Consider the following 25,581-nt stretch of genomic DNA (forward strand, 5'->3'; position numbering starts at 1 on the left):
CTTATTTGTAATATCTTAGCTGAGGTTTTCTAGACCCAATTTACTTTTTTTAAAAGATTTATTTCTTTGAGAGAGACAGAGAGCTTGCATATGAGTGTGCACATGAGTGGGGGTTGGGGCAGAGAGAATCTTCAAGCAGACTTTGTGCTGAGCACAGAGCCTGACGGCAGAACCAATCTCACAAACCTTGAGATCATCACGAGAGCCAAAACCTGAGAATTGGAGGCTCAACTGACTGAGCCACCCAGGTGCCCCTTAGACCCAATTTATAAGTAAAAGAAAATCCATATATTTCTCTCCAGCTACACTGTAACTATGAACAACTGGAATAGCCTCTTCACATGGCTGTTTCCCTCAGCTTCTCTGCAATGCATTCCTCACAGAGCCTCCAGAGTGATCTTCAAAATGTAAATTGTATCATATTACTCCCTTTCCTAAAATCCTCTAAGGGTTTCCCATTTCAAATTCTCACAGGTCTCATCTCTTATCAGTCAGACTCCCTCACCAAAGTCCTGCCAAAGCTTGTTCCATCTCAGGTTATGTGTATTTGCATGTTTCTCTGCCTTGAATGCTCTTCCACAAGATCTTCATATGCCTTCTTCCTTCTTGCCACTCATGCCTCCCATGTCTTCAGTATGGATCACCTGTATCCACTTAGCCATGGCTATCTGTTGAAGCAAACTTGCTGAAGTGTACCAGAATTACACTGGGGGATTTTGTCTAACACATTTTTAATCCTATGGTGGTAACACATGGGAGCTTATTAGAAACACAGAATTGAGGGCCCCATCGCACACTTACTGAAACAAAAAAAAAAATGTATTTTAATGAGATCACTAGGTGAACTCCATAGACCTTAAAGCTTATAAAGCACTGGTCTAACATAGAGTGGCTAAAAGATTTCTTCTTTTTCTGTTAGTAATCATTTAGGAATAATTAGCCCAATTGACAATTTTAAGCAATAGGGCTATATATATCTAGGTTCATGAATTCTATTGAATGTTGACTGATTTGAATATAGTCCGTTATTTTTATGCTCATTTGCATAAATCTTTCCTAAACACTTGATTTAATGCTTTTCCTTTTGAATGTGTATTGGTCTATTTGGAACATAATTAGATTATTTTCTCAGGTTTGGGTTACTTAAGCAGGAAAGGAATTTCTAGTTTTCTCTATAATACTAAATCCCAAGTCTTAAAATGAGCACCTTTATAGTATTTCATCATGGTTTTAGCAAAAATATACATTTCTGAGGAATAATAATGCCATAGCCATCATAATTGTTTAAGTTTCTAGCTCATGTTGTTAATGCACAAAATCTACAAGACATTAAATTATGGACCAAATTACCTAAGAGCAGTTTTAGGAAGAAAGTCTTTTAATAAAGAATGAACACTACAACAAACTTTAAATAAATTCATAAAACCTTGAAGTGCAATAAATGCTTTTTATTGTATGCTCATTTCAATGAGTAACATTTAGAAATAATAATCCCACATAACAACGACAATTTTATTTTACAGCGTGTACATCATTTACAGCCACATAACACACTATTTTAAATTTTCCAAATTTAATATTCTGAAGTGAAGAAAGATAAAAAATTTATTCTCAAGGAACAGATTCTCATCTGGTGCAGAAACAGAAAGGTGAACATTATTTCAAACACAAAGCCACAATATAGCATAAAGTAAAATTACATTTTAATTATGTTGAACAGCTGAGTGTAAACATGAAGCAACTATAACTTAAAAGTACACATCATATGCATTACATTTATGAACAAGATTTTCATTAAAATTTCCCTAAACCAGCTTTTTATATTAAGCGCCATTTTGATTTGCAGCATGCTAACACAAAGCGTTGTTAAAAGGATGCATATTTTAAATTTATACACTGTAAACTGAATATCCACCTCCAAACTCTATTGGCAACACAGTGTTTTGCTAAATACTGCATATATGCTGCCTCACGTTGAAAATGCATGTTAATAATATGGTATATAGATTTTAAAAATCAAAATTTTCAATAATGGCATAAAATTGCACCTTGAAACATTAGAGCAAGTAAGACTAAACCAACCCTACTTGCTGAGACTGACCTAAAAAGAAATTTCTAAACATTGTTTTTTAAGAAAACTGTGTTCTCTCAATTTAATCTTAAGATCATTAAGAAATATAGTGCTAACTTTATTTGCAACACTACTGCTGCATCTGTTTTAGAAAGCCACATTTGACTCAAAATACTTTTGTCATATATGCCATACTGAAAAATCAACTTGAACATCAGAAAAAAGGGAGCTTTCATCTCAGACTTCACCTTAGACTTCAGCAAAGAATGCTATATTTTAAACATCCTATCCTGTGATAAAATCTTAGCAGCTCTGAAATTCTTTTTAATAGCATTGAATTAATATAAGCTGTTTTTCAGTGACATTTCTTTTAATGAATACACAAAACTTTTGCCATTTCTGGAATTCAATTTTCAGATACCATAAAAAAGGATCAATGACTAAGTGACTGATGGATGACTGCATTTTATTGCCCCACCTCATTTCGAAAATCACATAAAAGTGAGACTTGCTTGCCACAGCAAAGCACTGCTAAACTCAATTGATTATGATTTCTTCAGAAACATTTATCTCTAGTGTGATCAGCCAAATAAAGTCATTGTCTTTGCTTTTCCCTTCTGTAGTTTAATTATACATATAATACTATTAAATAGACACTTAAGAGTTTTTCTGCAACCGTTCTATGGTGCTTCTTAAATTCTTTAATTTTCAAAGGGCTACAAGATCCCCTGTCAATTCAAATATTTCAAGATCTCTAATACAAAGAATGTAAAGTTATGATTTACTATCAAGCTTTGGAACTACATGAAACAGTTCATGAAATTTTCCTCCCATGTAGCATATCATATTCTTGAAATAGCTTCCTTCTTTATATTGATCTTATTACATAAGAGCCTCTTTGTGGTGCCTCATAATATGCTGATTTTTTTCTGATGGTCTTCGGAATCCCTTCTTGCAGAATTCACACCTGTGTGGATAGTCTTTTGTATGTATTGATATCACATGTCGTTTAAAGCCAGATGCATCTGTAGTGCTATATTCACAATACTCACATTGATAAATCTTCCTTCCAGTGTGGGTCTTCATATGTTTTTTGAGCTCATTTTGTTGTCTGAACCCTCTCTTGCACCTTTTACACTTCAATGACACATCCTTTGTGTGAACTGAAAGGATATGACCACTAAGAATAAACGGGTCTGATGTTTTAAAGTCACAGTGCCTACACTGATGAATCTTCCTACCCTTATGGATATCACTATGCTTTTTGAGCTCAGAAGGACGATGGAAACCTTTTTCACAGACCTCACATTTGTGAGGAAAATCCTTAGTATGGACAGATATGATGTGCCGCTTAAGGTCACTTGAGTTGGTGCTCTTATGGTCACAATGAGGACACTGGTGTGTCTTATGTCCTTGAAACAAATCCAGATGGCGTTGAAGCTCCCTCTCATCACCAAATGCTTGAGGACAATGCTCACATTTATATGGTAAACTGCTACCATGCTTAGACTTAATGTGAGTTTTCAGATTTGACTGATCTGCACATCTGAAGACACAATACTGACACTGATATGGCTTCTCACCAGTATGGGTTCTCATATGTTTCTTGAGTTCAGAGGGATGTCGAAAGCCCTTCCCACACTCAACACAAACATGAGGAAAATTCTTGCTGTGAACAGCCAGTAAATGTCTGTTTAATAGTCCTTGTTCTGCAGTTTCATAGTCACAGTATTTGCACTTGTGCATCTTCGGCTCCTTGTCTCTTAATATAAGTTTATTTGAACTCAGTGGACTAGCCTCTCTGTATCTTCGTGTGTATTCTGTAAATTCATGGGTTTTGTCAACTTTGTTTATAAGCTTATGGCTTTCCAAGTGGTTATGGAAACTTACTTTCTTGTTAGTTGTAAAGTCACAATCTGTACACTGATATTTTTTTCTCATCAAGTGATCAGGATGATTCTTCATGTGTCTTTTCAAGAATCCCCTGGATTTAAACTTTTTTGTGCAAATATGGCAAGGGTATACTGTCAGGGGCTGTCCATCAGGGCCTATTATAACAGCTACATTAAAAAAAAAAGGAAGTTGTGACATTTGGCCAGATGTTTTAAAGGGTTTTACAATAGAGGTGCTAAAATTAGCTGGCATTCACAATATGAAAACTATACTAGTAGAATAAAATCTTGCAGGATAAAATGTACGTTAAAAGCAACTTATGATAAAATAGCTCACTAAAAAGTACTAAGCATCTTTGTACTATAGATTATTCACCTACCAACATTTTATATACATTTTGTAAACTAGAAATAGGCACCCTTTATTGTGAAACCAACCTGAAAATTCTCATTTGGGTAAAGAGCAAACAAACATAGTTTATATACCAGTCAAATATTAAAAAAAAAACAACAACTATTTAAACCAAACACAGGTATATGGAAGGGGGTCTACACTGTACAAACTGACTCTTTCCTTTGCTTATAAAAAAATGACTTCTACATTTCAAATCATGGCAATATTCATAAAAGAAAGTAGTAGTATTTTACCCGTTTGCCACTGCCTCGTTTCTCCCCTTCTCCTCTTCTTGGCTTTTTGTTTAAGTACTTTATTTGTATTAATGCTATCACAAATTTGAAGGTACTGTGCTGCTGTACTACTTCTGCTCTCTAATGTTGAGTCCAAGGCATTTCCTGGAAAAAAATTGATACACTATTAAATTATATAATATTTATACTTTTTGCTTTTGGTTAGATGAATTACTAGATAGGACATGGCATTAAGTTGCCATTGTGGTGCTAAATTTCACAAAGTATATCCACATTCTCTCCTATGTAATTAACTAGATAAGATATGACCAGGCAAGTCAGTGTCTAACATATGTGTCTTTACACACAAACCAGTAACTACTTATTTTTCAACCAGTATATAAAACTGGCTATTTAACTTACATCTCATATATAAAGCTCTCTCACCTGATGCTTGACAATCTTCATACCTCCGGGAAACTCTTCTTTCATCTCCTAAAAAAAAAAACTAATTAAAAACTTACATGCTGAGTATAATGATTACTAGTGGATCACATCTTAATCTACAAAAATCTTACTTTGACCACTGTTCCTTGGATTAAAAATTTTTTTTGTTGAGTTCTTCCTCTCCCATAGATTAGATATAATTTCACGCACTGAAAATAAGGGCTACCGTTAGCATCCTTGGAACTGTTAACATCCAGAACAATCTTACATTTTAAATAAAAATTGAGTAGATATTTCTGTAGAATACACTCAAAATTGAAGATTCAATAAACGACTGTTGAATGAATGAACCTTTGAAAAAAACCAAGATAAGATAATGAATTGGAACACCAAAATTTTTCAAAGTAAAGAGTATACCTGGACCTTCTTGTAAATTAAGTAGGAATGAGGTAAAATAGAAAAAAAAACTTGATAAATTAACCTTCCATTAGATACTTTGTAGAAGAGCATACCTGGATTTGTTTCTTTTCAAACCCCCAAAATCTTATTTGTGTCATTAAAACATGAAATAAGTTTTTGAAAAAAGGGAAAGATCAGTTTTGAAAGGATATTCCTATTTTAGAAAAATAAAAACTTTTTAATGGTACTCACTAAGGCAGGTAGGATTTTAAATAAATCCTACTGAAAAACAATGCATTAAGCAAGGTTTATTTTAAATAACATAAGATATATGGTAGGAAAATCATGTAAAAGTACCTAGAGATTAATCAGTCCACAGCAAAACATTTTATAATATTAGTCAACTCAGGGGGGGCATTAGCACAGCATATTTAATGACCTAAAGGCTGATCAAATAGATATGTACTTATCAGGTGAAAAAATACCAGTGTCCTACCATATGCCGCAGCCCAGACAACAGGGACAATTGTTTTATTAACATCAGAGTCCTCAAGCTGAGTCTCAGGGAGAGAAGTTCCTTCCTCTTCCCCTACAATGACTTCCATGTAAACTTCATCTGCTATTTCAGCGCAACCTAAATTTTAGAAATAATTGCTTGTTTATAACCCCAAATATTTAATAAATGGGTAAAAATTCTAAACAATTTAAATCTTTCAACTGTCAAGATTTCAGTTTTGTTAATTTAAAAATGACATTAGGCACTTTGGAGACTAGTGCCACTAGAGACAATCATTTATCAAAACTCTTACTTTCTTAGAACCTACCCTATGAAAAGGACTTTTAGGTTATATAAAACATGTGCGCTTGAAATATACTGACTGATTTTACAGTCCATTGGGCATTACAAATTTGTAAAAAAATGTCGCAGTCCATAATTCTGCCTGATTGTTCTTTGGAACTCAGAAAGCATTTCCCGTAGAACCAATACTAGAAAGTGGTCCTTGCTACCCCACATTCTGTAACTTAAATGCAGTAGTGTACATGCAAAGAAAAGTAGTAAAAAATACTAGTAATTGAAAAAAAATTAAATAAAATAATTAAAATCACATATATATGTAATATATATCCATACACACACACGCACACACACTACATATATAAGCTGGTGCTCACGAATATGTGGACACCTTTTAAGAGGCAGGATTTTCAGAGACCCTACTGAGAAAAGAAAGCATTAAGTGAGATTCATTTTTAAAGAATATATTATTGGTGTAAAAAAATTTAAACCTACAGGGTCATTTAGTGTATTTTATGTGCTTTAACCCACTTAGATTTAAGCTGTTAAGTAAAAAATTGGCTTGAATTTATGCTTTTCCTTTGACTCACACCCTGGGATCCTCTGTTCACTATGGAAGAAATGTGGAAAAAAATGTGGGGAAAAAGTATCCCTCTTCTCCCAAGTTTCCCTTCTTTCAACTGATGAGAAAGAGACACTGATTGAAGTTTGCCACATGCCCAAGGAATTCTGGCATCAGCTAACCTCAGCTTCAGTCTCCCACCTTCCATTGTGCCCCTTTACCAACCAATGAGTAAATAAATAAATAAATAAATAAATAAATAAATAAATAATTTAGAGGCCAATAGAAATTATTTTCCTCTTCGATCAAATCCTCTAGACTTACTTGTTCTTATATTTTCAACTGTAGTGTATTATTCATGTTTGGGATTGGAATTCAGCTTCCCATGACTTCTAGGGAAGGAAATCTGAGGAGTGGAGATCAGAGTACAGTATAGGTAAAACTCAGTATCATCCAGGTAACGTACTGAAGTGGAGGCTCTTGCCCTTCTAGGGCAAAACAAAATGGTTTTTTTTCTCAGCATATCAAGAAAACAGAAGAAGCCTTAGGGAAGGACTGCATTCCTACACTGAGGTGAAAAGAAAGTAGGCAGAGAGTAACATGTCTTCGTAAGGAAATGGGCAGCATGGCAGGAAAGGAAATCTGAGGAGTTATTTTCACCCTATGGTACTCAGCCCCAAGACACCTTAAACAGCAACTACTTGGAGACCATCAAAGGCATAATAAGTAAATATTCTGGCAGCTTCACCTATTTGGAAGAATATTTACTTATCTAATCCTTCAGTGACAGAAGGAGAACCACCAGTTAGCCCTTCCATTGCTAAATCCAGAGAGAGGCCAACAGTGTTCACTGCCATGTGGAAAGTACATTGGCAGTATTTAGGCAGATATGAGTTGAAATCCTACATTCCTCACTTAATATTGAAATTATCTTGGGTTATTCAATAACCCTGAGCATTTTTTCCTTCCATAAAACAAAGATAATACCACCTACCTCAGAGACAAGTTGTGAGTTTTAACATGCATGCAACATATCCAATAACACACAAAATAGATTTCCAATAATTCCACATATATTCTGTGGGGACTAATGAAGTCAGGAACCATATGTTATTTATCTCTGTATCCCTGGAATCTGAGACATAGTATTTCATGTTTGCTGATTTGAACAATATGTGTATGCATGACTGGACAAAAGGACCATTTCCTTTTAAAATAATTACAGCAAAGGTCAGACTTATTTTATTGTACTTAGTTCCTATATAGTGCTTGTATTTCTGAGATTGCTTAATCTTTTTTTAAAAAAGAATTCATGATGGCTACTGACAAGTCACTACAGTGCCCTTGTACTGATATCTTACTAATATCATCTTCTTCTTGAGAAGAATCTTTAACTGCCATGTAAACCATCTTCTCCCGCTGCATTCGGCTCTGGTCAAGCACTCCAGCTACGGAATGTCCATTGGTGTACTCACTCTCTGTGACAATTTCTGTTCCACCTTAAAAATTAAATCACATATCAAAATAGAGAAGTATCATGGAATAATTTCCTAAATTAGTAAGAAGGATGTATAAGAAATATTTTCCTGGGTGCCTGGGTGGCTCAGTTGGTTAAAGTGCTTCGGCTCAGATCATGATCCCGGAGTCCTGGGATGGTGCCCTGCATCAGGCTACCCACTCAGCAGGGAGTCTGCTTCTCTCTTTACCCCTCACCCCACACATGCTCTCTCTCTTACTCTGTCTCTCTCTCCAATAAATACATAAAATCTTCAAAAATTTTTTAAAAAGGAGCATTTTCCTTTAGAAAAAAGTATTCCGCAAAATATTCCAATATAAATTTCCAAGTGTCAAGAGAATTTTCTTATAAATTACACTCTAAATTTCAGTAACCACTGAGAAATAAAAACAAATGTTAACACATTATACACATGCCAAGCACTATATAAGTCTTTAACATGTGCTTTGCCCATTTAATCCTCACAATAGCCCTATGAGGTAGTTACTGTCATTATGGCCATTTCATGGATGAGGAAACTTGAGACAGAAGGAGGTTAAGTAACTCACCAATAGCCACTCAGCTAAATTGCAGAACTAGGATTTCTAAGCAGCCTGCCTCTAGCAGACCCTTAAACACTCAATATAACTTTCTACTCTAAATCAAATCCTCTCTACTCATTTGTTTTTGTAGTTCCAAATGTAATAGTCTACTTATGCTGAAAGAATCCAAGAATGACATATTCTGCATTCCTTTTTATTCATATACAATTTTTTAATATTCCATCCCCAAAGAAACCTATAAAAAATCTGCACTTTAAAGACAATTTTAGAATAGTTGCCAGAAAAGAATTAGTTTTAATTCTTATTATAGCAATAAATTAAGATTTGTACCTATTTCAACATCATCTTCAGCCTCAGCTTTAAATATATACACTTTAATTACTTCTGAACCAAATGCATCTTCTTTAACATCTTCTTGTGAACCATCACCTCCAATTTTTAATGGTGTGTTCCCCATATGCTCTAATTTTTCCCCAACATCATCCACTGTAAAATATAAAGAAGAAACTATTTTAGTCAAAAAGTACAATTGACATTTAGTGGATGTTAAGCATAAGTGAAACACGAATGTGTTAATCACCTATCCACTATCTTCACTTAATGAATTATTGTGCAACTATTGACAGTGATATGATTCATAAAAAAAACAGTATATGAGATCAGATACATTACATGATCATAATCATATAAAAACTTATTTGGAAATTTTAATTTATATATGAAATACTTAATAACCATAGGGTTTTAATTAAAACAGTTTGGGAAATTATTAAATCATCTTCCATTACGTTCAACATTTTAAGTTAAATCTTAACACCCAGTCAATAAACAGAAAAAAATCAAAACATAAAATACATAGTACTCATAAAATAAGCTCACATAAACAACAATTTCTAAATAAAATAGCAATATTTCTAAAACAAATTAGCATATGAAATCTAGAATTAAATAAGAGAGAACAGAAAACAACTGAATTATTTTATAAAAAGGGCCTTTTAGGAATTAAAAAAATAAAATCTTAATACTTTTGATTCCTGTTAAGTCAATGGAAGACAACTTCAAACCAGAAATTTTGTGTACTTCTATATTTACTAACATATGCTAGACTCCAAAATCATGTAGAAAGGTAAAGCAACAATATGAAAATATTAGTTACATTTTAAGTATGCTTAAAATTTTGATTCTCTGCTCTACAGTCTTTAAGAATAACCCTTATTTTTATGTGAATACTATGCGCAAACTATGCAGTAAATATATATTAATAAACTTTGTTCTTTGACCACAAATATTAAGTAATACACTTCCCCAAATATTATATGTCTACCATTTTTTATTTCAATGTTTGTACCTATGAAAACTGAAATGTAATCTGTATGAAAAATCTGCTCCTTCCTATTATGTATATCATAGCATCATATATGAAACATAAAATCCTAAAGACTCTGCTTATATCTAAACTGTTCCAGAACTGCTTAGAACAAGAATAAAGTGACATAAAAAAGATAATTCAGTAATCTTAAAAAAATGAATTTTAAGAAGATCTAAATGGGTCAAAATCCAGATTTCCCTTACCTAGTTTCAAATCTGATACCTACAAGTTCAAAAATATTCTTTTGGCCTTTCAAAATAGTGAAAGACACTAAGTTTCAGAAATTCTTTTTAACAATGCAAAGCTACTTTAACTTTTTGATAAAACAGAAATGATTCCATACTATTTAAGAGTTCAAATAGCCTGTCTTTGAAAGAAAGGACCCAAATGATCAAAATAAATAGAATAAATATTATCATTCCATAATAGCCCTTAATTCTAATACTATGTTTTTTTGGCAAAATTATTTTTGATAATGGGACAGATTAAAATGAAAGAATAAAAGATGATAAAGTATCTGATGTTGAATTAGTAGCTTCTTTCAAAATCTGTTAAATTAAAACAATGATATCACAGAAAAAAGAGGCAAGTTATCCTTCCAGAAAATGCTTTCTCATTCTTGAAAATAAAGACATAGGTTATGCAAAAACCTCAGAAAGTGTCCAAAATATTAATTTCTTAAAACTCGGAATAGCTAACAGTAAATTAATAGAATACTGAAAATACTCTCATTTGATATAATTGAATAGTTTAAAGTGATCACAGTTCCTTCTGCAAAAACTGAATTAAAACTATAATTCACAAAATTTAAGCTCATGAAATGAAATATAGTTTGTGGTCACTTCTCCATAGCTTTGTACCATAGCTTTTACTTTAAGTACTGAAATAACTGTGGCTATTCTGATACCTACAAGCTCAAAAATATTCTATATATTTATATCTATATATCTATACCATGCCTTATATCTATATCTAATATATCTATACCATGCCTTAAGGTCCATAGCTTAATGTATCTGTTATTTTCTACTTACATTCCTCAGAATGAACAATTTTGAAATATATGGAGTAACCAAACTTGTTCTCTATTTTAAGTTCATAAAAGATGATAAAGTTATTAAGGATGCTCGTGTGCAGTTTTAAAAGATAAACCATGAACTTAACCAAGATATATTCTATATTCTTTGTTATAGAAAGTAACAAAGTTAACAAAGACTTAATAGACAATGGAGTGATTTTAGAAAAGGATCCTCAAAGATCTTCTGAATGCAAATACTACTCAAAATACCCCAAACTAAGGCTTAACCTTTTTGCTTGTTGTAAGGCTTGCAATATCCTAGTCTCACAGCACTCTTTCTTAACCCACAAGATGTTCCAGACAGTAACAGCAGGTAATATTATACGTATCACAGAATTCTACTGGTGCTAAATATAACATAAAATAGTAAGATGCATTGTTGGCAAGTTTGCTAATGTTTAATATTCCTTTATATATCTCAACAGCACAATTTTTTTAAAAATTTAATAATTCCTTTTAAAAGCTGAGTAGGCTTTTTAACTGTACCCTCTTTTGTGTTACATCTACCAAAATTATCTGGTAGATATGTTATTATCAATATAGAGTATATGAATGCTCTATTATTATAATAACCATAGAAATCAGGTCAGGCAACATGTAAAGGATCTATACTTCATAGCACTGAAACAATCAAAAGTTGGTAACATTTAGATTACGAAGGTGTTCTATTCCCAGGTATAAACCCAAGATATCTTAAAACATATGTCTGCATCATATCATGTACATGAATCTTCATAGCAGCATTATTCATAACAGCCCCAAAGTAGAAACAACCTAAATGTCTATCAACCAATGAATAGATAAATAAAACATATACCCTTATAATGAAATATTAGTAACAAAAAGGAATGAAGTACTGACACATAACACATGCTACAATATGGATGATCCTTGAAGGCATTATGCTAAATGAAAGAAGTCAGACATAAAGGGCCACAAATTACATGATACTGTTTATATGAAATGTTGAGAATAGGCAAATCAATAGAAACAGAAATTGGATTAGCGATGGCCAGGGGAGGGGGAGTGGTAGGTGGAGGGAGGTGGGTCCAGGGTGACTACTAAAGGACATGGGGTTACTTTTTGGAGTGAGGAAAAAAATTCCAAAATTGTGGTAATAGTTATACAATGCTATGAATATATTAAAACCACTGTGTGCCTTAAATGGTGAATTTTATGACATGTGAACTGTGTCTCAACAAATTCATTATATTAAAAAAATACAAAGGTTTTAACTTTTCATTTTAAGCCTTGAAATCGGTGAGGTTTGATGGGATTTCCCATAATGACCCTGCCAAGAAATTTTGCTTTATACAAAATTATGTTCCTGAAAGAAATATTAACAAATTTTATAGGTAAAAAAACAATTGAATACTTTATATTGGTTCATTATCTAATGGAACATCCCTCTTCCAGTGCAGCTCTTATAAAGGAAATCATCACCCATAAATGTTTTATGGATGTTAGGTATTTTTAAAGAACAGCACACCTAAGATAATTTTAGAATTATACAGTTGTTCTATATTAATTTTCAAGTTGCTTATGCACAAGTGGGAAACCCTAAACATCTGCTAAGACAGAGAACTTGTGACATTTGGCCTGAATGGGGAAAAAGCTCAAATGCTCCTCAGATATGAGATAAGACAAATTCCCTAACTGTAAAATTCAGCTACTGAAAAGATTTCCTTATGGGAATATTTAGGGATTCAGGAACAAGGCAAAGATCTGTTTTAATTCCTCTACTCTATCTCTTAGATATTTTGAAAATCTCTATCTTGGGAAAAAAAAAACCACACAGAAAAGAGGACTTTTAAAATTAGCACTGAGGCCTTTATGGCAATTTATTCTCATAACTCCTGTAAGATTCAATGGCCAAGAGAAACCAAGAGGTAAAGAAAATGAAATGAAAATTATGAAGGAAGAAATGGAAAAGCTAAATCAAAAGAGAACAAAATAAAATAAATGAAAATTGTAATGAGTAAGTAGCTCCAATTTGAGTAAAACCATTATAAAAACGGTCAAGGATCTGTGTGGTGAGAAAATGGGTGATATAAAAAAATATTTAATTTTTGCATATTCCATTTGCTACAGTAAAAAACTGCTTAGGTTTTAAATGGATTAAAAAAATCATTGTTGTTTCTTTACTAATGATTAAGGAGTTAATTAATTCCCAGTCTAAATTTCCTCTAGAATGGTCCCATAGCAGTCCCAGCATTATTCAAGCAATACAATTTTCTTTATAATCTTCAGTTTACTCCTATTAGAGTAGGACAAAAATCCTTTGCATTTAACATATATGGCAATATAAAGATAAACAGTGTAAATTAAAATATTCTAGAAACTCTTAAAAATCTTCTGCAGAATTAAATCATAGCAGATATGTTAAGGTCTGACAATTCACAAAACATATGATGTCTAAATTTTAAACTACTCTAATATCAAAAAGTTTGATCTGACAAGTACTTTTTTAAAGGCATAATATTACTTTGATACAGAAGGGCTGCCAACTTTTGTCACACTATTTTATATGATCATAACCATAGTTTTTTTTAACATCAGGCTAAGATGTAAATATGAATTGCTTTAGTAATGGACATCAATTTAAAAAGAGGTAATAACATTTGCAGACAGTATTTTAGTGCCACAACTTATTCCCTTAGAAACAATGTAAATATTCACCCTGAAAAGTAGTTATAGAGGGAAAAAGTTAACATGCTAGACTTCAGAATCATATTTACAAATTAAATAAATCCAATTGGTTTTTAGTTTTGTATTCACTGATACACATATAACATACAATCACTTTATAAACACATACACATAACTCTACCTGTTGATGTACTTCCCAATCAATCCTTTTTTATTTTAAAAAGAGAAGCACAAAAATCCACCATGAAAAAGTGAAGTTTTATCTAATTTTTAGTACTTCCAGCATGATCCCTTCAAATTTTTAAAGAATAGACCCACTTCTTCCTCACGCTCCTTCAATAACTCATCATGAGATTTTTATTATTGTTGCTGTTCAGGCAAACCCACCACTTAAAATGAGAACAAGATATTTCTATCTTCCTCCTTCAGATAGAATGTCTTATAGACATCATAAAGCAATCTGAAATAAACACAGTAAAGTATTTTTTGCTTAGAATATACACATGCACATTTAGACAAACAAAATAAACACAGGGAGAATTACAGAAGACTTTAAGATCTCCTTTTCAAGTATTTATTAAAGTTAATTACACATTTCTTAATATATTATGCTTAAATTCCTCAGCAAAACTGAACTGACAACTCCAGTACCTGCTACAATAAAAAGAAAGCAGTGGCTACATAAACTTCCCACTTTGAAATATATATATTTACCATTAAAAATTTTATCAGTTAATGTTCTTATTGAACCTTCCTTTCTGCTCTAAGATATTAATTACATTATTTTGCTTAGTTCTGGATATGAACTTTCAATGAGCAAATTAAAAATATGAGCAAGTTCAAAAAAGCATCACAACCATACAGCTTTGGAAAAAATTATTTTTCAAAAAGATTATCCCCATGATTTTTATTGAATAGATTCCCCATCCCAGAAAGCCTTCCCAGGTTTTATATAAATCAATCTCCCAAGTAATTCTGTCTTTTGTTTCACTTACAAGATATCATTAAGTAGTCTTCAGAAGTGCTCTTGACATCATCATCATCATCATCATCATCATCATCATCATCTTCGGTTTTAATAGTAACTGAAGAAGCAGGAACACCACCAGCTGCTTGAATCACAGTTTCTGTATCCGAATTAGTTACAAGAACCTCCTCTGATACCATTGTGGGAGAGTCAACTCCTGAAACACAATCTTGGACCACATGTTCTAAGTGTCCATCAGGACCAGTAACAAGGTCAGCCACAAAAACCTGCTCAGGTACTCTAACAGTTTCTGTAATTAGCTCAGAAGTCAAGATATGATCACTATCATCTTCCTCTAAATCTTCTTCAATAGCAACATCAGCTTCAAGTACAGCTTCAGGAACAATTACACCTTCTGTTACTACATCAGTCTCAGTGATGATATCAGGCCCATGGACAACTTCAGCTGCAAGGCCATGATCAAGGGTTATCCCATCATCTGTGACAACATCAGAAACTAATACAGCCTCAGGAACTGAAACAACAATATGGTCTCCATCGATATGTGCAGTACCAGCCATTCCAGCCACTATAATACAAACAATTATCCAAAAAAAGTAAAGTTATTTTATTAATTAAAAGTACCATATTTAATGTATGAGATGATACAAAACATTTTAAAAATAGGAAATCGTTCTGGTCAAACTATCATTAAAAAAAAAAAAACAACAACACTGACAAATTAACTGCACTAAAAACCATCAACAGCGGCATCTGGCTGGCTTAGTCAGTAGAATACATGACTCTTAGAACCAGGGTTGTGAGTTCATGCCCCACATTGGGCATAGAGCTTACATAAAAGTGAAAAACAAACAAAATAGCACCAACCAGGCACTGGGGTGAAGGTAGGTGAAAACAATGTCAGTAAAATCTAAATCACGACCTTAAAAATAATGCACTTTATTTTCAAGTAAAACATGAAAGCCACATGAGATATCATTATATTAGAACAGCTAAAATTAAAAAAAAAAGAATAATATCACCACAGGTTGGTGAGGATACAAAGAAATGGTCTGTCATACATTGCTGGTAGAAATGTAAAATGGTAGCAGCAACTCTAGAAAATATATGCCAGCTTCCTACAAAATTAAACATGTATTTACCATACAACCCAGAAATAACACTCCAAGGCATTTTTCCCAGAGATATAAAAACATATGTTTACACAAAAAACTATAGATGAAAACTCATAACAGGGGCGCCTGGGTGGCTCAGTCATTAAGCATTTGCCTTCATCTGAGGTCATGATCCCAGGGTCCTGGGATCAAGCCCTGCATCAGGCTACCTGCTGGGCGGGAAGCCTGCTTCTCCCTCTCCCACTCCCCCCTCTTGTATTCCCTCTCTTACTGTCTCTCTGTCAAATAAATAAATAAAATCTTTAAAAAAATTCATAAGAGACCATAGTAGCTATTACACATAATAGCAAAAAATTGAAAATAACCCAAATGTACTCCCAGTAGATAAATAGTTGGTAAAACCAACTCTGGCACATCTTTACCATGGAATACTACTCAGTAATAAAAAGGGGATAGACTATCCACACATTCAACACCTGAATGAATCTCCAGAATTGATATTGTACTACAGTTATATAAGATGGCACCACTGCAAGAAGAGGAGTACAGGCTACACAGGACACTATGTATTATTTTTTCTACTTCCTGTGAGTCTTGTATTTCAAAAAACTAAAATTAACATAAAAAAGACACAAACATAAATGGGTACTAAAATGTTTAAGTTAGTAAAATACAAGTTGGCTATATTATAAAATATGCATTATAAACATAAAAGTCTCTAAACTTATAAAATTGCTATATTCAAAAGAGGAAGGAATCTTTTAACACCTGATTTTGGGGGGAAAATTCCAACTCATTTTAGATAAAGATTTGGTTTGATATAATTAATACACAGGGACTCTAAATTGCACTAAATTCTAAACTAGTAAATCTGCAGGAACAAAGCTTTAAACAATGTTTTTCTTGAGTAGCATGGTAAACACCAACTCCTACCCCCCTTACAAATGTAAAAAGTATAAAATCCCTTCATGAGGAACTCTTAAATCCTGCCTCACTGAAGTGTAACAGATAACAAGTTAATAGAGTTTATGGACCAGGTTATAACAAAATTATCTACATTAAATAATCTAATACAAAGCCTTCTTCACATAAAGTCATACCTGAAAGAGTGTCATCTGCTATCCAGCATTCATTATTATTAACCAATGCATTATGGAAGTCAGTTAAAAAGTCAGGATGGAGACCAATGGACATTATTATTATTATTTTTTAAGATTTTTATTTATTTATTTGATAGACAGAGATCACAAGTAGGCAGAAGGCAGGCAGAGAGAGAGAGGGAAGCAGGCTCCCCGCTGAGCAGAAAGCCCTATGTGGGGCTCCATCCCAGGACGCCGAGATCATGACCTGAGCCGAAGGCAGAGGCCCAAACCACTGAGCCACCCAGGCACCCCACCAATGGACATTATTAATACTCTTACCCAACAAAAGATAAGGTGAGAAGGGAAAGCTACCTTTCAGAATTATCTTCCTTTCAATCCCTCTGCATTGTTCTCAGTATTCTCAAACTCTTGCCTAAACCACCATATTATCCCAAAAGGACATAGCCTCAATCTTGGAAATCTGGTAGACAAAGAGAGTATGTATGAAACAAGTACTTCCTATTCACTTGTTTCTCCACTGGCCATTTTGGAGATAGGCAGTTGGTGAAGGTTCAAATTCAGCATTCAACCAGATTAAGAACGTGGTTTTTAGCAAGGAAAAATTAAATGCTAAACCTATAAAATTCACAGTATTAGAATTCTATGTATATAAAAAGTTAAATTAGTATTTTATAAAATCCTTCCACAGGTCAGACTTAAAATATGGAAAATTCTGGAGGTTAGTGTGATTCCTGAGAATAGACACTAGGTAATGATGGAAGCAGAGAATAATGCTTAGTGCTGGCCTGGGTTCAGATGAACCCGGCTGGGAGCCTCTACTAGCCTCTACTCTAGTAGGAACTTGCCCACCAGAATAAATCAGATCTAAGCTTAAATAAATCCAAATATGCTTATTTACACTGAACTAAATAATATCAAGGATGCTAGATAAGGAATTGACAAGTTCCCCATAGGGTGCTGGCAGATTACTCAGGACAAGATCCAAGACATTTCCTATTAAATTTGCTTTTTCCTCTTATCAGCTCATCTGCTAGATCCCAGTGAATTTCTAAATAAAGTCAGGTATTTAACTACACACTAGCTATATGAACCAATGACTATGAACCAAGCAAACTGCTAATATTTTTACATGTATTACCTGTGTTATTATCTCCTATTTAAATATGAAGGAACTATAAAAAGTATGAAGGAATAATGGTTTAAAGAAGTTAAATAAGCTTGATCAAGGTTCAAGCTGAGGGCTGAACTTACTGTTTAACTCTAGACTTAATTCTACCCGCCAAAAGGAGAATAGAATTTACTTACCATAGAGACTGCTGTTTTGTTTTTTAAGAGATTTATAGGGTTAACCTCACTATTAAAGGAATAGTTTGAGAGAGGAAAGAGTGAAAAATCTGGGGCACCTGGGTAGCTCAGTTACGCATCCAACTCTTGATTTGGGTTCAGGTCATGATCTCAGGGTTGTGAGACTGAGCCCCACATTGGGCTCTATGCTGGGCATGGATCCTGCTTAAGAGTCTCTCTCTCATTCTCCTTCTCCCCATCCCTACTTGTGAATGCATTCCCTCTCACTCTTTAAAAAAAAATAAGTAAAAAGATCTATCACATAGTTACTCACTCAATTAAATTTTAAAACATTTAATAAGCAGCATTAAGTGGCATTAACTATTTATGTCACTAGGTGACAAATTATAAATGGTAAGAAATCATTTAAAAAGTGTGAAAGAAATTGTATAACCAAACAACAGTAAGAAATAAGTCATCATTTCAAGCATTTCCCATTTTACTAAAGTTATTTCACTTAAATGTAAATACCTGGAATTTCACCAGAGGTATAGGATAAAATTTGGTATTTGTTGGGTCTATCTTGGGCCACTATCTAAGGTTGTTTTGCTATTTAAGTCACAGAACAACACAGAGTTTTTGCATCAGTAAAATCTTAACTAGTAAATTCAGAGGCATAGATTCCAAGGACAACTATTATACTGAGACATAAGCAAAGTTATTCATAAATCATGTAATTTTTTTTAAAACTCAGGGGCACCAGGTTGGCTCAGTTGGCTAAGCTCTGCCTTTGGCTCAGGTCATGATCCCAGAGTCTTGGGATCCAGCCTGGGCGGGGCTCCCTGCTGAGCGGGAGTCCGCTTCTCCCTCTCTGCCCCTCCCCCGTTCATGCTCACTGTCTCACACTCTCTCTCAAATAAAATTTTAAAAAAGATTTAAATCTCAAATATCCTTCAAAAGAAACTGTTCTAATGAGTTTTCTGAATTAAATTATGATTTCAAATCCTTAATATAGTAGCTATCCTATCCCCACCAAGAACATTATAGAATTAAAAGATCCTGTGATACATAGTGTTATTACACAGTATCCTTACTTGGCTAGCTCTACCTGTGTATCCCAAAGTGTTTCACAAACATCATTAATTTATGGGTTTACAAATACCTAAGTTTTGATACTGGCAGAAATTTAAAAAGAAGCTGATACAGGCTACAATACTGATAAAACTTAAAAGGCCACATAGGGTATGGTTCCACTTATATATAGGTAAATCCATAGACAGAAATATTAGTGCTTGCCTAAGTCTGGAGCAGGGTTGGGGGTGACTGCTAATGAGTATTAAGTTTTATTTTTCCAATGACAAAATGTTCTATAATTAGGTAGCAGTGATGTTTGCACAACTCTGTGAATATACTAAAACCACTGAATTCTATTCTTTTTTTTTTAAATTCTATTCTTTAAAATGGGTGAATTGCATGTTATATGAATTATTATTTCAATAAAAAAATAAAATAAGAAAAAAAGAATATACATAATGTATTTCAATATGCATGTTCTATTTCCCTAGCAACTAAAAGGAAGTATTAGACATAATAAAGGATTGATTAAATCTTAAGACACCAAGGAGGAATAATGAAAAAGGTAAGAGGAAGACCAAGTAAATATTCACCAGCACTAAATAGATTTTTTTTCAATCTTAGAAAGGTGTCAGGCTTTACTTGTTAACAGGCAACTTCTTCAGGAGTGAAGGGGGTCTGACACTTCTCCAAATGCTACAGGGTAGGTTAAATTTTGTATCATATGGAGAAAATGCTATATTTCTTCCATTTATAAGATATTTTTATTTTATTTTATTTTTTAATAGATTTTATTTATTAATTTGAGAGAAAGAGAGCACAAGGAGAGGGAGCAGCAGGAGAGGGAGGAGGCTCCATGCTAAGCAGGGAACCTGATGCAGGGCTCTATCTCAGACCCCGGGATCATGACCTGAGCCAAAGGCAAACACTTTAACCAGCTGGCCCACCCAAGTACCCTCTAAGATATTTTTAAAAGGCAAAAAATTAAAGGTGACATTTCAACCAACACTTATTTACTCTTCTGAAGTTGAAGTGCTCCAGTATTTTAAAAACTATTTCTAGTGAGGAATTCACAAAATTCTTTGTGAAATCTTTACTCTTCAGTTCTTTGTTCTGCTTCTAGAATTTATTCCTGTACTTTTTTCATCCAAGATCACTTCTAAGTCATCCATAATCAACATAATTGACTACTGACTCATTTAGCAAAATGAATCAATGATTGTTTTCTATTTCATCAATTCACTACACAGTCATCTTGATCTCCCACCATATTTATCTTGATCTGTGCACCACATCTTTATTCATCAGACAAAAGTGTCAAGGAATCATAGAACTGGAGAGGACCTTAAAAGTTATCTAGTCCAATCCCCTGACAAAAGTGAATTAAGTAATTTGCCCAAGTTTACACAGATAGCTAACAGGACTGCCAAGACTAGAATCCAGTTCTTCTGACTCAATACTGTAGGCCTTACAAGGGACAAAATAACATATTCACATTAATGTGAAAACATTGGTAGCATCTTCTTAACTGAGAAAAGCATTACTAGTTGTAATCCCCCATCCCAATATCATCTTTGATAATTCCATAATACCTTGTTTTCTCTTTACTTTTTATCCCAATTTACTATTTGTCTTTTCTACTCTCACTCCACTTTTCTTCAATTCTTACCACACTATCCCTGCCTCTTATACTTCGGATACTTCAATCTCTTCTATAATTCAGACTGACCCTGCCCCGATTCAGTTTCTTTGTTGACTGTGATAGTCTTAACATTTCATCCAAATAAATACTGTTAAGAGTCTACTGAAAAACTTGGCCACAAAAGTAGGGAATCTTTTTTTTTTTTAAAGAAAAAAGTGATGTTATTAGAAACAACTTTCTGAGGATATTGCATCAGAATATAATTCATCACATAATACATGATTTTCCTATATTTCACTATATAAACACCTAACTTCTCTGTAATGACTGAAGTAGTTCTTTTTCCAGCTTTAGCAGCAATACAATTTAAAATGAACTTTAAGAAAGTCAATTTAATAATTCCTACATTTGAGAACTGATGTTTTTATTTATGTAAACTGAGGTTTTTTTTTTTTTTCATTTTCAGTGTCACATTACCACTATATTCTAAGTTTCCTTACTTCACCCTTCCCACAAAATTTTAAGAATGATTTTAAGAAGACTACGGACACATAGTTTACTTTAAGAAAATGAGCCCTAAATATGAATTTTCCTAGCAAAAGAACAACTTTTCTTAAACTATCCCTTTCTTCAATATAGTTTTGATATTTAGTATGCTATGACTCTTAAAAAAGAAAGAAAAAAAATACAACAAAGAAAATGCTTTACCAAAATCCTGCATAATCATGGTATGGGCCATTCTACAGTCTGATGTGTGCAATCCAAGACTTCCACCACCTGAATCCATATTTAGCAAAGTTCATTCACAAACCTCTGTAAAAGAAATGGTTTTAAAAATAGTTTAAATACATTTAGGCCAAAGTATGTTGTTCTGAGGAAAATGCAATGGATAATATGCCTCAGAACCAAGTGTGCAAATCTTATTACAAAGGAAAATAAAAACCTTGATTAGATACTTTATGTGACAAGCATAAGTAAAAGAAGGGCTAAGTGAAAGGAAATAAATCAAAGATAATGGAGAATAAGGCAGAGTAAGGGTGACAAGCCACAGGGGAAGTGATAGAAGCAAGCAAAAGAACAAAACAGTAGCATTGACGCTCCAGTTAAAATGTAGGTTATAAAAGAAGAAAAAGAACAAGATGATAACAGACAATATGGGATATGTATACATTACTAGAGGACTCAGATGTCTAGTATTAGTGAATTTCATCCAGTGGCTCTCATCCATTTCTTCCAGACCCAGCTCAGCCCTGCAGCGGAGCTCTGCAGATAAACTTGTGTTCACCTCTGGCTCCCGGGGTTCTACTTATAATGTAAAATGTTCTATCCCAGTTTCCCTGGAGTTCTTTGAGTCAGTAAGGACTTCTGGCCTCACTCTACTACATTCTCTTGTCTCATAGTTTTGAGGACTCATGAAACATGACTGCTTCCTAAATATGGTAGAGATAAGATCAATCACATACAAACATTTAGCAAATTGTTCCTTTCAGAATATCATTTACTTATAATTGTACAACTGATTTTTTTCTCTTAATCATTAATAAAGTCACTCTAGCTTCAAGCTAGTTTTGAAAGCAAGGATTCTATTTCATTTCAAGTGATGTATCCTATATTTAAGATCACCAGACAGTATGGAACCTAAAGTCAAATGCTGTCACTAAGTATATTTCTTACAAGTATATATGTGCATTTCCCCTTCAAACATAAAATTCTAAGTATATCAACCAAAAAACTGTCAATTTTATAAAGCGTTTGTCTCATTTTTATTTAGGAGTGTTGAATAAATTGGGCTATATTGCACAAAAGATGAGGTTATATCATTAAACTTTTAGAAAGCTGCCATGTAAAGCAACTTAATCTATCCTTAAGATCACAAAGATTTTGTTTCCTTGCCTTAAAGTTCTGTTAAGTGTACAGAAGGCAGGAGAATATAACATTTTAATCATGTATATAAAAATCCTGACAGCAGGTGTTCTTTCTGTTTATCAAATATTTCAACAAAATTACTTTATGTATTAACAAAATTTCAAAGTTTTAGAAATTCTTGGCGATATTTTGTCTTTTTTTCCCTTTTTTTTTTTTTTTCAAATACCACATTGTTTCCTGCCTCCAAAATGAAGCCATCAGAGGCCAGGAGAGTTCATGATAAACTACCTAGAGTTCATGACAAACTACCCCAGTGTTCACGGAGATAAATCAAAATGCCATAAGGACTTATTTTTAACATTTAAAACAGTGTACTATTTCAACTTTAATTAGAATAATTGCTTTCTTTCTCACATAACTAATAGAACAATTACAAATGCCTGAAAAAGTTTTAAACACTTACTTTTAATTATTAAATAAGATAAAACAATTTTGTTAATCACCTTAATATGACTGTCTCGAAGAGATTGTAGATTTTCTTACATATTGTAAAATAAAATCTGCAGCAATTTGTTTTTGTTATTTTTCCTTCTGACTTATGTTATTTTCTTTGGAAAAACGTTCTCTTTACCTATTGTAAAAATACATTCATAATTAGACACTTTAAAACATTTTAAACCAAATCTCTTATACAACTTGGGAGTTTTCTTTACACTTTAGCATGCAGGTTGAGGATGAGAAGGGCTCAGATGCTCAAATCTGTTCATCTGAAAAGCATCAGAATGGATTCCGACAGAAAAAACTATCTACTACGATATAAGCAACAATACTACACTAAGAATTCAACCACTTCATTACATCAAATCTTCTCTAAAGCACATTTAAAAATCACTAGTAACACCTTGTTTCGGAAAGGGAAAGAGAATCAACCAAGGGCAAGCTTTCTCCTTGCCAAATGGATAGAGAAAAATCTGCACTAGCGCTCAATTAAGTGTAAAATTTTTTAACACATAGTGCAACTACTGCAGGAAGTATCACACTGTATGAATACCCAATAAATAAACTGGAGCACCTTTTCCCATACAGGAAGTTTAAAATAAGATCAATAATAAATAAGGTATGAGAATAGCATTGTGTTAAGTATTCAATAGCCAAAGATAGCTGGGCTCCTCAGTATTCTCAAGAGTATCTCACATCCTTATTGAATGGAGGTAACCACTAAGTACGCTTCAAGTAAACACCTCCTATCAGTGTACGGGGAGAAGAAATCACAAAACAACCAAAAGAAAAAAGAAAATTTACTCCCATCCGTCTCATCCAAACAGCTCATTCCAGACCTAGCTTCTTCATGATGTAAACAGGGTGAGAGGGGAAGAGAAATCTTAAGGCAGCAGAGCAAGAGAATGTGAAAGTAGTATTTGCGGAGACAGCAGACAAAGGAGCTCTGGCAAGTAGCAGTATTGCAGCTTTGGACGCAACCTGCTCCCCGCATAAGTCTCCCTTTCCCACGACCATGCCAAGTTTCAGTCATTTAGGGCAGAACGCACACACGTGTCCTCTTCTATATTCCCCATATGACTGGATCTTAAACCGAACCAGAGAACCTTCTCCGTGGAAAGGCAGAAAGCGAAGAGACAAGAATACCCTTTCCCCTCCTCCCTCCTCTCACTTGGTGCAGCGGTTGCCACCGCTGCTACCCACGCCGTGCTGCCCAACCCCTCATCCTCCTCGCGCTCTCTCAGCCCCGCTACATGGGAGACGGCTGGGAACCAAAATGGTGGTATTTCAGTGGAGGCGACAACTGCCGCACACACCCGCCCTCCCCCCAGGCTCTGCCTGCTCCCTACCCCCTAATATGCCCGATTCGGTGCCACCTCCTTGCAAACCCCAGCATCCCTCACGCATTCCAAGGTTACCATAAACAGCAGGCAGGGTGGGGGGACAGAGAAACGGGAGGGGGCGCCAATGAAAGGAATACTGGGGAGTGTCGCCGAGAGAAAATGCCAGGGGGATGCCGCATTCTTCAATTCACCGTTTTGTTTTCCGCCATTTTCCCTTCACCCTAAACCACCGACGGTCTCAACGACGGCTCTTGCCCCTAGGGGTTCTGGCCTAGAGGAAGGAGAGGTGGCCTGTAGAGGGAAACACTCCACTTCCCTCCATTCCTCCAGTCGCTAGCTGCGGCTGAGAGGAAAAACTGCCAGACCGAGGGGGAGGTAAAGCTGAGGGACTAGACGCCACTTCCATTGTTCCCTTCGCCCCACACTACAGGCTGGGTGTGAGCCTCTCCTCCTCTTCCACGGGCGACACGGAGCGTCGCGGACCCAGATCCCTCGACTTTCTCCTCAGGCGTCTCCTTACCTGCTGCCACCACTACCGCCGCCGCCGCCGCCGGTAGGATCCGGACCGCGCTCCAGATTTCTGCAGGGGTCGGCAGCTGTGGATCTGTAAGGTCCTCACATTCGGGTTTCCGAGGTTCCGCAGCCCGAGCCAATCACAAGCTACTCTGCGTCTGGGAGGCGCGCCGCCTTGTCCTTCTTTATATCGCTGCCGACTTGCTG

General features: G+C 34.5%; 1 protein-coding gene across 6 annotated transcripts; it reads right to left on the reverse strand.

Moving 5' to 3' along the window:
• Positions 1-1,433: 1,433 nt before the first annotated feature.
• ZNF711 (zinc finger protein 711) lies at positions 1,434-25,581 on the reverse strand. 6 transcript variants are annotated; one of them, XM_059385467.1, is made up of 11 exons: positions 25,382-25,581; positions 23,524-23,651; positions 22,329-22,584; positions 21,863-21,967; positions 14,944-15,504; positions 9,183-9,338; positions 8,156-8,293; positions 5,169-5,246; positions 5,038-5,085; positions 4,612-4,755; positions 1,434-4,131 (listed from the first exon to the last, which is right to left on the reverse strand). In XM_059385467.1, exons 4-11 carry the CDS (start codon positions 21,939-21,941, stop codon positions 2,954-2,956), a joined length of 2,382 nt encoding a protein of 793 aa, XP_059241450.1. In that variant the 5' UTR covers positions 21,942-21,967; positions 22,329-22,584; positions 23,524-23,651; positions 25,382-25,581; the 3' UTR covers positions 1,434-2,953. The 6 variants fall into 6 exon arrangements, with proteins under 6 accessions (XP_059241450.1, XP_059241446.1, XP_059241447.1 ...); XM_059385463.1 differs by lacking the exon at positions 5,169-5,246 and adding an exon at positions 5,933-6,070; XM_059385464.1 differs by lacking the exon at positions 5,169-5,246 and adding an exon at positions 5,933-6,070 and having other exon boundaries at positions 22,324-22,584.

This window comes from Mustela nigripes, chromosome X, assembly GCF_022355385.1.
Source record: "Mustela nigripes isolate SB6536 chromosome X, MUSNIG.SB6536, whole genome shotgun sequence".
Taxonomy (NCBI): Eukaryota; Metazoa; Chordata; class Mammalia; order Carnivora; family Mustelidae; genus Mustela; species Mustela nigripes.

Coding starts and splice junctions, on each gene's coding strand:
- ZNF711 (XM_059385466.1), bottom strand. CDS start 21,941: ATGGATTCAGGTGGTGGAAGTCTTGGATTGCACACATCAGACTGTAGA. Junction 6,071..8,155: donor TCAAGAAGAAGATGATATTA/GTAAGATATCAG, acceptor TCTAAAATTTAG/GTTGCGCTGAAATAGCAGAT. Junction 4,756..5,037: donor TGAAGATTGTCAAGCATCAG/GTGAGAGAGCTT, acceptor ATTTTTTTCCAG/GAAATGCCTTGGACTCAACA.